At 46.9% G+C, this 14,385-nt stretch overlaps 1 protein-coding gene across 1 annotated transcript in view; it reads left to right on the top strand.

Annotated features, from left to right (window-relative positions):
* Positions 1 to 1,085: 1,085 nt before the first annotated feature.
* The window catches only part of vps45 (vacuolar protein sorting 45 homolog), a 63,446-nt gene continuing 50,146 nt past the window's right edge, over positions 1,086 to 14,385 (top strand). Inside the window, exons 1-2 of the mRNA XM_063041816.1 lie at positions 1,086 to 1,265; positions 10,545 to 10,679. Coding sequence (XP_062897886.1) covers positions 1,173 to 1,265; positions 10,545 to 10,679 — 228 coding nt within the window. The 5' untranslated portion in view covers positions 1,086 to 1,172. The remainder of the gene's footprint in view (positions 1,266 to 10,544; positions 10,680 to 14,385) is intronic.

The raw sequence follows: 14,385 nt of genomic DNA, 5'->3' as shown, positions 1-14,385 counted from the left end.
TAACATATCTGTTGAAAGGTCTGGTTAGGCTTTTCTTGAACCCGGAACTCAAGGGATTCTGAAGCTGCTGTAATTCTTCCCTTCTCTTCTCTTCATCTGCCCACCATCTCCTTCTGGTGCCCTTCCTCCTCCCCTTTCCTCCATGGTCCACTGTCCTCTCCTATCAGATTCTTTCTTCTTCAGCCCTTTACTTCTTCCACCTATCACCTCCCAGCTTCTTACTTCATCTCTCACTCTCCCACCAACCTGGTCTCACCTATCACCTGTCAGCTTATCCTCTCCCCCTCCACCTGCTTATTCTGGCTTTGTCCCCCTTTCTTTCTAGTCCCGAGGAAGGGCCTCAGCTCGAAACGTCGACTGTTTATTCCTCTCCATAGATGCTGCCTGCCCTGCTGCGTTCCTCCAGCATTCTGTGTGTGTTGAACCTGGGGGTGTGGGTCTTCAGGCTCCTGTACCTCCTGCCTGAGGGCAGGATCGAGAGCAGGGCACGACCTGGATGGTGGGAGTCCCACTGCTGAGATATCACCTGTCGTAAGGTGTTCCTCGACAGTGGGGAGAGCTGTACCCGGGATTGAACTGGCTGAGTCTCACCGCTCTCCGCAGCCTCTTGCAACCAATCAGAATGTTTTCCACTGTACATCTGTAGAAGCTTCGTCAGAATAACGTAACATCAACGAAACCTAATATCTAGGTCACAATAATTTATGTCAATTTATGTCTGTCATCTTGGTATTACTCCTGTAAAGAACTCAATGGCAATAAAGTTGAATTTGCATTATCTCCTAATAGATGAAAAACCTTGTATATACTCAGGCTTTTAAACTGTTTTGAAATTCGTCGCTTCCGCTTGACAGTCCGAGAACCTCAGAAAAGAGAATTTGACCGACCCCTTGATATTAACAAGGATAGTCTTCCGTGAAACCATGAGTTCACCTCTGCTCGGCTGTGCCGACAAAACAAACCCGCGCACCGCAAGTCTTTCCAAACGGGATCCGTAGAGTGCGAGGGGTACCGGGAGATGTAGTTCGGCGCTGGAGCAGCAACGTTGGGTGGAGTGGCCGGTGGTTTGCGACGGAACTACAACGCGGACGAGCCTGCGCACGGAGTCGGCAGCCGAGGGCCTGGGAACCAGAGTAGGTGTAGGACCGGGACCGGGAGCTGCCACCGCCACCATGAACGTGGTGCTGGCTGTCAAGCAATATGTGTCCAAGATGATCGAGGAGAGCGGGCCCGGCATGAAGGTGCTGCTGATGGACAAGGAGACGGTGAGAGGCACTGGCGAGGGAGCGCCATACTGTCTGTAGGCAGTGCTGAGGAAGTGGGCACAGTCCGTGGGATGGTGGGAGGGAGGGTCGCGGGACGGGGGGCGGCGGGATGGGAGGGTCGCGGGACGGGGAGCGGCGGGATGGGAGGGTCGCGGGACGGGGAGCGGCGGGATGGGAGGGTCGCGGGACGGGGGGCGGCGGGATGGGAGGGTCGCGGGACGGGGAGCGGCGGGATGGGAGGGTCGCGGGACGGGGGGCGGCGGGATGGGAGGGTCGCAAAGTCCCTTCCCTTTCTCCCCTGCACTACGGAGGGGGGCGTGGAGGGTTGTCGCGCCATGGGAAGGATATTTAAATATCTCTCAGTGCTCTTTTAAAGATATTAACCCTTAAAGTCTGCTCCCATTCTGTAAACCCAGAGCATAACTGTCTCTCTCTATCCTGTCCTTCCTATCTCATCATTCATGGGTCTTAACCTTGGATGCAATGAGCGACCGACCACTCTGGTTCGGGGGGCGGGAGTGGAGATAATTCACGGATTGACAACCCTTAGACGGAAGGAAACTCCAACTCGTAAATACTCAACACATCACAGTCACATGCCTCCCCTCCATCAGTAGTGCGCCTCAAGAAGGCAACATCCTTCAAAGATCCCCACCATCTGGCCAGGCCACCTTCTCTCAGGAGGTGTAGAAGCCTGAAGTCCACGCTACCGGGGTTCAGGAGCACAGAGGATTCTGCAGATGCTGGAAATGCACAGTGACACAGACAGAATGCTGGAGGAACTCAGCAGGTCGGGCAGCATCTATGGAGAGGAATAAAGAATTGATCTTTCAAGCCGAGACCCTTCATTAGGACTGGAAAGGAATGGCGAAGGAGCCAGAATAAGAGAGTGAGGGGAAGGGAAGGGAAGGAGTACAAGCTGGCAGGTGATAATGTGTGATCAGATGAGGGGGAAGGTGGGAACCTCCACTTATTCTAGCTCCCCTCTTACCTCTTCTCACCTCCTTTGGTTCCCCTCCTCCTTCCCTTTCTCCCATGGTTTGCTGTCCTCTCCTATCAGATTCCTTTTTAAGTGTTTTACCTCATCCACTTATCTCCCCCCCCCCACACACCCAGCTTCCTCCTCACTTGGAGAATGGAATCATGGAAGGGGGAGAGGAGATAGAGTACTGGAAGTTGGAGAAATTGATGTTCATGTCAGGTTCAAAGGTCAAATTTAATGTCAGAAAAACGTATACAATTTACATCCTGAAGTGCTTTTTCTTCGCAAGCATCCACGAAAACAGAGAAGTGCCCCAAAGAATGAATGACAGTTAAACGTGAGAACACCAAAGTCCCCCCCAGCTCCCCCCCGTGCATAAGCAGCAGCGAGCAACGATCCCCTTCCCCCACCAGCAAAAATACCGCGCATCGGTACCATCACTGAGCCCAAGCGCGTGCTAAGCAATAGCAGACACAGACTAAAGTTACCCTAAAAGCTTCGCATTTCATCCGACATTCGACAAACCACAGGTTCTCCCTCTCCCTGGCAAGGGAGAGGGAGGTGTCCCCCATTTTCACAGCAAGCGGAAGACATAACAACAGCCCTCTGGTTTACGATGTTAAAAGTCCATTTTGTCGCTTTTTTCGAGCTCTGTGCCCGAAGATTGCAAAGACCTCAGGTCTTCGGGCCCACAGCGAAAGATTTTCCAGCCTCCCCGACAACACACAAGTCTCCTGCCGTGACACCGACCCTCGATCCGCCCGTCTCCAGAGCCCCGAGATCTTAGGCTTCCGAACACGATCGAGATTCTCAGGCCAAACTCTTGGCACGTTGAATAACGGTCAGTTATGGAACCCTGAGAACGGGTCCCATTCCCGCAAAGAACTGAAGCCTGCGTGTAACTCCAGGTCAGGGTCTTCAAAAGAACCCCGAAAGGGAAAAATAAAGATATTAAAAGTAGAAATAGAGCTGTTTCTGAAGGTGGAAGCAATGGAGTTGCCGTTAGGCGCCATTATCCCTCCTGAGCTCCTCCTCATTTTGTTGGAGGTTTCTCTGATAGGATATGAGGCATTGCTTCTCCAGCCTGAATTAGTCCTCGTGGCAGTCAAGGAGGCCAAGGACCAACATGTCGGATTGGGAATGGGAAGCTGAATTGAAAGGGGAAGCCACTGGTAGCTTCCAGTGGAGGCAAGGCTTTCTCACAGGGGGTGATGGATGTGTGGAGCAGGCTGCCAGGGGAGATGAGTACAATTTACATGAATAGGAGGGGATTAGAATGATATGAGGGAAATGGGACAGCATCGGTGAGTTGAGCCAAAGGGCCTTTTTCCCTTCTGTACAACTGTGTGAAAAAGATCTCTCCTAGGAACTCTCCACACTGACTTGCTATTTATTTATTTATAAGACCATAAGATAAGAGCAGAATGGGGCCATTTGGCCCACCGAGTCTGCCCCGCCATTTCATCATGGCTGATCCACTTTCCTTCTCAGCCCCACCTCCTGTCTTCTCCCCGTATACCTTCACGCCTTGACTAATCAAGATTCTATCAATCATCTAAATAATCATTTATTTATAGAGACAGCATGGAATAGGCCCTTCCACAATTTACAATGACCAATTGACCTACTAAGTCTTTGGACTGTGGGAGGAAACCGGAGGACCTAGAGGGAACCCATGCTTTCATTGGGATGACATACAAACTTCTTCCAGGTGGCGCCAGAATTGAACCCTGAACTCCAACGCCCAGAGCTGCAGTAGTGTTGTGCTAACCGCTACATTACCGTGGCGCTCAATGTCTAAGACACACTTACCATAGGAGTAAAGTGTTTACAGTCTACTGTATATACCCCTCATTGTGTAGTCAGTTCACCTCTCAGCCTCCTCTGCTCCAGGGAAACCAAGCGCAGCCTGTCCAATCTCTCCGTGTAACTGTAATGCTCCAATGTCCTGTGAACCCTCTCTTGAATGTCGACTGTGGTTTTTTCCCCCTCCCCACTCGCGCTGCCCAACTTGCTGAATCTTTGTCCATCCCGCAGTGGGACCGCCTGTGCCACCTAGTGGCTGTCCCTGGGATCCAAAGTCAAGGTCAGGTTTATCGTCAGACGCTCAAATACAGGTGGGCACAGTTGTGTACTTGGGCAGCATCAGAGGCATATACCATCAGATCAACAGCGTTCACCAGGAGAATGTGAATTATACAAGAAATGACACGATTAGTGTAAAAGATGCAGTCCATTGTAGTACAAAGTGGGCATAATGTGGCGGTACTGAGGTAGTATTTATGGGTTTGTTTTGTTTTATTTAGAGATATAGCACCGATAAGTAGGGCCAAAGGGTCTTTTTCCATTCTGTACAACTCTGAGTGATCCTCTTCATCAGATCCTCTCCACACTGGCCTTGACCCTGGCCCTGCCCCTTCTGGCCCATTTACCACCAATTGACCGATTACCTTACTAATCGATGTGGAACGAAACCCTTGCGGTCGCGGGGAGAACGTAAAAACTCTTTACAGACGGCAGCTGGAGTTGAACCCGGGTTGTTGGCGCTGTAAAGCGTTATGTTAACCGCTGTGCTACCATGCCTTTTGGTTCAAGAACTGAATAGTTGAAGGGAAGTAGCTGTCCTTGGTGTGGGATTTCAGGCTTCTGTACCTCTTAAAATCTACTGAATGAATCTACCTCTCTCCCCAGCCCCCCCCCACCCCCCACCCCCGATGAGCAGGGTGTTTCACCCACCCACCACTCTCTCTGTTCTTTAAAATGTCACTCTCTGACACTCCCTGCCTATATTTTCCCCCAATCACCTTAAAATCATGCCCCCTTGTATTAGCCACCGTGAGAGTCTTTGGGCCAAACACTGATGGGTAGGATTAGCTTAGACGGGAGTTTTAAACATTTCTTCCCCAAGGCAGTTATTCTGTGGACGTGAACGGGACACCCGGATGGTATGTTGTCTCCCAGGTGCCAGGGTCAGGGGTGTCTCAGATTGAGTCCACACCATTTTAGAGAGGGAACCAGATGTCTTGGTACATGTTGGTACCAATGATGTAGGAAAGAAAAGCAAAGAGGTCCTGAAAGGAGAATTTAGAGAGCTAGGTAGAAAGCTGAGAAGCAAGACCTCCCGGGTAGTAATTTCTGGATTGCTGCCTGTGCCAGGTGCCAGTGAGGGTAGAAACAGGATGAATTGGCAAATTAATACGTGGCTGAGAGGTTGGTGCAGGGGACAGGGCTTCAGGTTCGTGGATCATTGGGATCTCTTCTGGGGGAGGTATGACCTCTCCGAAAGTGGCGGATTGCACCTGAACCTGAGGGGAACCAAGATTCTCGCAGGCAGGTTTGTTAAGCTGTTGGAGAAGGTTTGAACTAATTTGGCAGGGGGGTGGAAACCAAAGAGAAGGGACTCAGGATAGGACGATGGTAAAAAAAGCAAAGATAGCATGCAGTCAGACTGTCAGGAAGGGCAGGCAGGTGATAGGACAGATAGGTCTGTTGCAGCCAACAGGCGGAGTATCAAATAATTCGGGATACAGCATCAGAAAGAATAGCAAATACGGTTCTCAAGGAGTTGTATCTAAATACGTGTAGTATAAGAAATGAGGTGGATGATCTCGTTGAAATATTACAGATTGTCAGGTATGATGTTGTGGCCATCACTGAATCGTGGCTGAAGGATGGTTGTACTTGGGAGCTGAATGTCCAAGGTTACATGTTGTATTGGAGGGATAGGAACATAGGCTGGGGGTGGGGGGCATGGCTCTATTGGTAAAGAATGGCATCAAATCAGTAGAAAGATGTGACATAGGATCGGAAGGTGTTGAATCCTTGTGGGTTGAGTTAAGAAACTGCAGGGGTGAAAGGACACTGATGGCAGTTATATGCAGGCCTTCCAACAGTGGCTGGGAGGTGGACCACAGATTACAACAGGAAATAGAAAACGAGTGTCAAAAGGGCAATGTTATGATAGTTATGGGAGATTTCAACATGCAAATAGGTTGGGAAAATCAGGTTGGAAATAGATCTCGAGAGTGAGTTTGTTGCATGCCTACGAGGTGGCTTTTTAGATCAGTTTGTCGTTGAGCCTACTAGGGGATCAGCTGTACTGGGTTGGGTGTTATGTAATGAACCAGAGGCGATTGGGGAGCTTAAGGTAAAAGAACCCTTAGGAGACAGTGATCATAATATGATTGAGTTCAACTTGAAATTTGATCGGGAGAAAGTAAAGTCTGACGCAGCAGTATTTCAGTGGAGTAAATGAAATTACAGTGGTATGAGAGAGGAGATGGCCCAAGTAAGTTGGAAGGAGCTGCTGGCGGGGATGACAGCAGAGCAGCAACGGCGTGAGTTTCTGGGAAAAATGAGGAAGATTGCAGGATAGATGTATTCCAAAAATGAAGAAATACTCAAATGGTAAAATAGTACAGGTCCACAATCCCTTATCCGAAATTCTGAAATCCAAAAAGCTCTGAAAACTGAAGTTTTTTCCGCCAACAGCTGACGTCGCTCAGGTGTGACGTGGCAGCACTAGCAGAGGCCGCCAGACGTCAGATGTGGCTCAGCGCTCGTACTGGTTACACGTGCATTTGCTGTTTGCTGATATTTTGTGTTCACTGTTGACTTTTTGTTTAATTTCACTGTGAAAATGTCAAAAAGAGCTGCAGATACCCCTATGGGTAACAATGAGAAAAAGAGAAGGAAGCAGCTATCATCATCAATAACGCAGGAAGTGTTATTGCAGAAGGTTGATTGTGGTGTGTCTGTGTGGCGCCTTACTGAAGAATATGGTGTTGGAACTACCACTGTATATGATTTAAAGAAACAGAGAGACAAATTACTGAAGTTTTACAGTGACAGTGGCGTCCTACATTTATTCCAATAAATTATTTACCATGTGTTTGATTCGGTTCGTTTGAAGCTGTATATTTTTATGTTTTATTGAATTTTTTTTTCTTGTTATTCCCTAAGCAATACAGTATAACAATTATTTACATAGCATCTACTTTCGGTATTATAACTAATCTAGAGATGGTTTGAGGTATACGGGAGGATGTGCGTAGGTCTGGAGCTCCGCTGGGTCCTAAAGTCCACCTGCACTGAGGCAGGTTAAATAAGGGACTTGAGCATATGTGTTTTTGGTATCCGCGGGGGGTCCCAGAACCAATAAGGAGGGATTCTGAAATCCGAAAAATTCTGAGCTCCGAAATGCAACTGGCCCCAAGGATTTCGGATAAGGGATTGTGGACCTGTACAACCATGGCTGACAAGGGAAGTCAAAGCTAATGTAAAAGCAAAAGAGAGGGCAGACAGCAATGCAAAAATTAGTGGGAAGACGGAGGTTCGGGAAGCTTTTAAAACCCTACGGAGAGCAACTAGAAGAATAATTAGGAGGGAAAAGATGAAATATGAAAGCAAGCTAGCAAACAATACCAAAGTAGATAGTAAAAGCTTTTTCGAGAATGTACAAAATAAGAGATGAGAGTGGATATAGGACTACTAGAAAATGAGGCTGAAGAAATAATGATGGGGGACAAGGAGGTGGCAGATGAGCTAAATGAGTATTTTACATCAGTTTTCACTGTGGAAGACAGTAGCTGTGTGCCAGGTGTTGAAGGGTGTGAAGGAAGAGAAGTGGGTGCAGTTACTATTACAAGGGAGAAGGTGCTCAAAAAACTGAAAGACCAAAGGGTGCATAAGTCACCTGGATCAGGTGAGCTGCACCCTAGGTTTCTGAAAGAGGTAGTGGCCGAGATTCCGAGATTGTGGAGGCATTAGCAATGATCTTTCAAAAATCATTGGTCTCTGGCATGGTGTCAGAAGACTGTTTAGTCCCCTGGTAAGCCTCAGGCTCGCTCAGTTCACTTTCGTCTAGGGGAAGCAGCCTTCGGCCCCACCAAACTGGGTAATCAGGTTTGTGTGGATGCTGTGTGATGTACCCCACCCCGTCATATAACAGACAATACACCATATGCCATTAAATGATTACACTTTATAGATCTTACTGGAACTATGTAATTAATAGAGATAAATTATAAAAGGAAAGTAAAAGGCCCCAAACTTATCAAAGTTAAACCACTTCGTGCACAACAGTTGGAGCTCAAGCACCAGGGTCCTCTTTCCACCATTCCATCCCCTCCGACCACCTCGACCCGCCACCTGGGACCAACCACGGTGGTCGACCAGATATTCCACACGAGTCTGTCTTCATCTCCTCTCCTCGCCGAAGACCCTGGGTCTCGGACTCCCGCTCGGGGTCCGTCCCGTCGGCCAGCTTACAGCATCGCGTCTCCTCTCTCTGTCCCCATCCGCCTTCTGCCCCAAAGCCCGCGAAAACAATAGCTTACAGACACACAGGAAAGAATAACATCTATCCCAATTGGTTGGCAATTGAATACAACTCTCTTTATAACCCAAACAAGCTTCTAGAGAGAGAACTTTCTCAGCAGTTAACATAACAAAGAACCCATTTTGATTAGCCTACGCAGTAACATAAAAGAAGAAACCCCCTTACAACTGGAAAATGGCAAATGTCATTCCACTCTTTAAGAAAGGAAGAAGGCAGCAGAAAGGAAATTATAGACCAGTTAGTCTGACCTTAGTGGTTGGGAAGATGTTGGAATCAGTTGTTAAGAATGAGGTTATGGAGTACATAGAGACACAGGACAAGATAGGACAAAGTGTGGTTTCCTTAAGGGAAAATCTTGCCTGACGAACCTGTTGGAATTCCTTGAGGCGAATACACATTGGATAGATAAAGGGGATGTAGTGGATGCTGTATATTTAGATTTTCAGAAGCCCTTTGACAAGGTGCCACACATGAGGCTGCTTACCAAGTTAAGAGCCCATGGTATGGTTAGAGCATTGGCTGACTGGTAGGAGGCAGCGAGTGGGAATAAGAGCATCTTTTCTTGTTGGCTGCCAGTGACTAGTGGTGTTCCGCTGGGGGTGGTGTTGGGACCACTTTTTTTTATGCTGTATATCAAAGATTTAGATGATGGAATAGATGGCTTTGTTGCCAAATTTGCAGATGATACGAAGATTAGTGGTAGAAATAAATGTGCAGACTATTTTCTGGACAGGAAGAAAATCCAGAAATCTGAGATGCAAAGGGACTTGGGAATCCTTGTGCAAACACTCTAAAGGTTAACTTTCAAGTAGAGTCAGTGGTGAAGAAGGCAAATGCAATGTTAGCATTCATTGCAAGGGGTCTAGAATACAAGAGTAGGTATGTGATGCTGAGGCCTTATAAGGCACTGGTGAGGCCCCACCTTGAGTATTGTGAACAGTTTTGGGCTCCTCGTTTAAGAAAAGATGTGCTGGCATTGGAGAGGATTCAGAGGAGCTCACAAGGATGATTCTGGGAATGAAAGGGTTATCATAACGAAGAATGTTTGATAGTTCTGGGTCTGTACTCACTGGAATTTAGAAGGATGAGGGGGATCTCACTGAAACCTTTTGACTATTGAAAGTCCTAGAAACAGTAGATGTGGAAAGGCTGTTTCCCTTGATGGGGAGTCTAGGACAAGAGGGCACAGCCTCAGGATAGACGGGTGTCCATTTAAAACAGATGCAGAGAAATTTCTTTAGCCAGAGGGGGTTAATTTGTGGAATTTATTACCACAGGCAGTTGTGGAGATCAGGTTGTTGGGTGTATTCAAGGCAGAGCTTGATAGGTTTTTGATTGGACACGGCATCGAAGGTTACGGGAAGAAGGCCAGGGAGTGGGGCTGAGGAGGAGAAAAAGGATCAGCCATGATTGAATGGCGGAGCAGACTCGATGGGCCAAATGGCCTAATTCTGCTCCTACACCTTATCATGAGGAAACGCTGGAGGTGGATTGGGCACGTGATGGCAGAGGAAATGTGGGAAACCAAAGCCAACTTGGCTCTCTACCCTAGAGGCAGAAGTGAGGACCCTGAACCACACAATAGAGAATGTGGCCAAGGATAGACAGAGATGCTTCGTTATTGCCCTAAATGCTAGCAGTGTAACAGGCAGTAACTAACACGCTAAGTAAGACTTTTGAACAGTACTGTATTTATTGTGTTTTATTATTATCATCATTGCATCCTTTATCTTTTCTGGTTTTGTATGCTGCGTTGAATATGGAGTAATAATTATTTAAAACTATATACTACCTTTAGATCCTTTATAATCTTTGAACGTTGTTTCTTGTTGCATGTCGTGCCAACACACCATAGTGAATTCTTAATAAATGTAAATATATATGGTGAATAAAGTTGATCCTTGTTCCTTGGTTGGCGTGGGGCGGCTGAGCTGATGTGTCCGTCTGTTCCCCACAGACCAGCATCATCAGCATGGTGTACAGCCAGTCGGAGATCCTGCAGAAGGAGGTGTACCTCTTCGAGCGCATCGACTCCACCAACAGGGAGACCATGAAACATCTGAAGGCCATCTGCTTCCTGCGGCCCACCAGGGTAAGGCACGCCTGATTCTTTACCTACCCCATCCCCACAACCTCTACCAGGAATGTGATAGAGTAAATCTCTGATAATGTTAGAGACAGGGTGGCTGATTTCAAATCAAAGTGAGTTCATTCAGTGGCCAGTTTATTAGGTACATCGGTACACCTGCTCAATAACGCAAATCAGACAATCATGTGGCAAGAAAGAGTGCAAACTTGATCAAGAGGTTCAGTTGTTGTTCAGCCAAAACATTAGAATGGGGAAGAAATGTGACCTTGACTGTGGAATGATTGTTGGTGCCAGACTGGGTGGTTTGAGCATCTCAGAAACTGCTGATCTCCTGGGATTTTCACACACAACAGTCTCTAGAGTTTACAGAGAATGTACGGAAAACAAAAACCATCCAGTGAATGATGGTTCTGTTGGCGAAAATTACTTGTTAATGAGAGAGGTTCAAGCTGACAGGAAGGTGACACTAACTTAAGTAACCACACGTTGCAAAAGCTGTGTGCAGAATGCACAGTACATTGCACCTTGAATCGGATGGACTACAGTAGCAAAGACCATGAACGTACACTCAGAGGCTGCTTTGTCAGGTAGCTCCTGTGCATAATGGAGGCCACTGTGAGTATACGTCACCATAGGCTACTTTGAGATTAATTTTCTTGCAGACATTTACAGGAAAGTAAAGAAATACAGTAGAATTTATGGAAGTCTATACATAATAGTGATAGCGATCTCCCGAGTCGGGTGTGCTGTTGCTCTCAGGGGTTGTCTGTTGGAGGCTGTAGAGGCCGATCCGGGATCCACATATTGTGATGCAGTGTGGACAAGGGCAAATGGTGGCTGTGGTTTGTGGTCGGGTCACCTGGTTGTTCACTATACATAAACAGGTTCCTTGTCATAGCTGGTGGGGGCTGGGAGTTGTAGTGGGGATGAGCTCCAACTAAGTGTTAATACTCCCAATAGTGTGCATCTCAACTGGACTCTGACAACCAAATCCAGTTAACATTTCAGTTCAACACAAACCAGATGGGCCGAAGAGCCTGTTCCTGTGCTGTAGTGCTCTATGACTAAGAGATTCTGGGGATGTTGGAAATCTTGAGTGTTATATCCTGGTTTAAGATCATGCTTTATTTAATTATTTATTAAATGTTGATTAAATTTATTAAATGTTGGACATTTTATTTTAAATTTTGCAAAAAGGTATTTGATTATTATATAATAAAGTATTCCTTTAATTACATAATGCACTTGCTAATATACAGTTTCAATATGGTATTTTGTTTTGCTGACTAAAATAAAAATTCAATTGGTTAAGTGGGAGTCGTTGAATTAGCCAGTAGAATTTGTCTTAAGATTTTGTTTAATAAGATGCCCAGGGAAAGAACGGGTAGCCATTTGCTACAGAGAGTGCAGGAACTGGATGTGGGAAGATGTTTCTCCTACTGATGGTGGACGCTTGAACCAGGGGTCACAACGGCCTGGGTTATAGGGCAAGAGAATTAAAGCTGAGAGGCAGTGAAATGCTTCCATTTGTTGTGAAACCTGTTGTTTAGCTGCAGCAGTACAGTGCAAAGACATAAGTAAATTTTTTCAAATCTTTAATTTTATGTACATTGAAACGTAATGGATGGTGGCATCTCAAATCAGTGAGATTTTATACTGAGGGCAGCCCAAAACCTCTCGACCATGACTGCATGCTTTTCATGCATTGAGTTTCCGCCACATGACTGGCTGATTAAATATTTGCATTAATGAGTAGGTGTGTTTAATAAACTGGCCACTGAGTGTGTTTACTAGTGTGTCAATGATTCTGGGGAGAAGGCAAGAGAATGGGTTTGAGGGGGGAAAATAAATCAGCCATGATCGAATGACAGAGCAGACTCAATGGGCCAAATGGCCTAATTCTGCTCCTATGCATTATGGTCTTAAGTTTTTTTCAAAGTTGTTAGATCACATATGCCTGATGTATATCCACAGGCATAGCTTTCCAAAGCCTAATGTCCAGGTATATTCCTTCACAAAAATGAAACAAATTTACACTCACAACACGCTGGAGGAACTCAGCAGGTCGGGCAGCATCCGTGGAAATGATGAGTTGATGTTTCGGGCCAGAATCCTTCATCAGGACTGAAGAGGGAAGGGGCAGAGGCCCTATAAAGAAGGTGGGGGGAGGGTGGGAAGGAGAAAGCTGGTAGGTTCCAGGTGAAAAACCAGTAAGCGGAAAGATAAAGGGATGGGGGAAGGGAGGCTGGGAGGGGATAGGCAGGAAAGATGAAGAAAGAATAGGAGAAAACACAATGGGTAGTAGAAGGACGCGGAACCAAGAGGGAGGTGGTAGGCAGCTGGGGGAGGTGGCAGAGTGACATAAGGATAGGGGAAGGGAGGGGGAGGGAATTACCGGAAGTTGGAGAATTCTATGTTCATACCAAGGGGCTGGAGACTACCTAGACGGTATATGAGGTGTTGCTCCTCCAACCTGAGTTTAGCCTCATCATGGCAGCAGAGGAGGCCATGTATGGACATATCTGAATGGGAGTGGGTGGCTACTGGGAGAAGAGAGCGGAGGGCAGTGCGTTCAGAGGGAGTGAGGTTGGAACAGGAGAGAGGAGTGGTGAAGTTGAGACGGTTGATGTCTCGGCGACACTTGGAGATAAAAAGATCGAGTGCAGGAGAAGGCCCAGGTGGGGTGTCCAGGAGGAGGAGGAGGGTCGAAGACAGGAGAAGGGTCCTTTTCTGTATTTTGTTTGTTATAGTTTAAAATATTTTGTCGATACAATTTCCATCCAAGTTTATGCTGGTGTGAGCTGAATTATTCTTTCCTGGCAAACAGTAAATTTCCATGGGTGTAACAGTGCTTATTCAGTTAATTGTCTTATTTTCTCATGGAAGAAACAAACAAATATAAACCTCCTGTCCCATGATCCTCTCATATCCCTTTTGCCAATTACCTGTCCAGCTCTCGGCTCCATCCCTCCCCTTCCTGTCTTCTCCTATCATTTCAGATCTCCCCCTCCCCCTCCCACTTTCAAATCTCTTACTAGCTCTTCCTTCACTTAGTCCTGACGAAGGGTCTTGGCCCGAAATGTCGACTGTACCTCTTCCTAGAGATGCTGCCTGGCCTGCTGCGTTCACCAGCAACTTTGATGTGTGTTGCTGATACTTTTATGTTTTTGTGTTTACCCGTCTTGTATTTGCCCTAGACCTGGAAAAGGCCTTTTCATCGTTATTCCCAGGCATTGTAGAGTTATGTTGCTGTTAGTTTGTACTCACAGTAATAGCTAACTCATTACGTGCCTACGGTCAATGGGTGACATGAGCAACACATGTAATGCTGGAAAAACTCAGCATTCAGGTAGCATTTATGGAGGGAAATAAACAGTCGGCTTTTTGTGCCGAGACCATACGTTAGGACTGGAAAAGAGAGGCAGAAGCCAGGGTAAGAAAGTGGGGGAGGGGAAGGAGGACAAGCTGGCAGTGATAGGTGAGATAGACCAGTTGATGGGAGGAGGTGGATGGCTGGGGGGGGGGCTTAGTAAGTAAGATGCTGGGACATGATAGGTGGAGGTGGGAAGAGGGTGAAGAAGAAGGAATCTGGTTGGAGAGGACACTGGATGGCGGGAGAAAGGGAAGGAGGAGGAGAACCAGAGGGAGGTGATGGACAGGTGAGGAGAGGAGAAGGTATGAGAGGGGAACTAGAATGGGGAATGGAAAA

Source organism: Mobula hypostoma, chromosome 2, assembly GCF_963921235.1.
Source record: "Mobula hypostoma chromosome 2, sMobHyp1.1, whole genome shotgun sequence".
Classification (NCBI taxonomy): Eukaryota; Metazoa; Chordata; class Chondrichthyes; order Myliobatiformes; family Myliobatidae; genus Mobula; species Mobula hypostoma.
The sequence above is the reverse complement of the archived record's forward strand: the minus strand, read 5'-3'. Positions and strand labels throughout refer to the sequence as shown.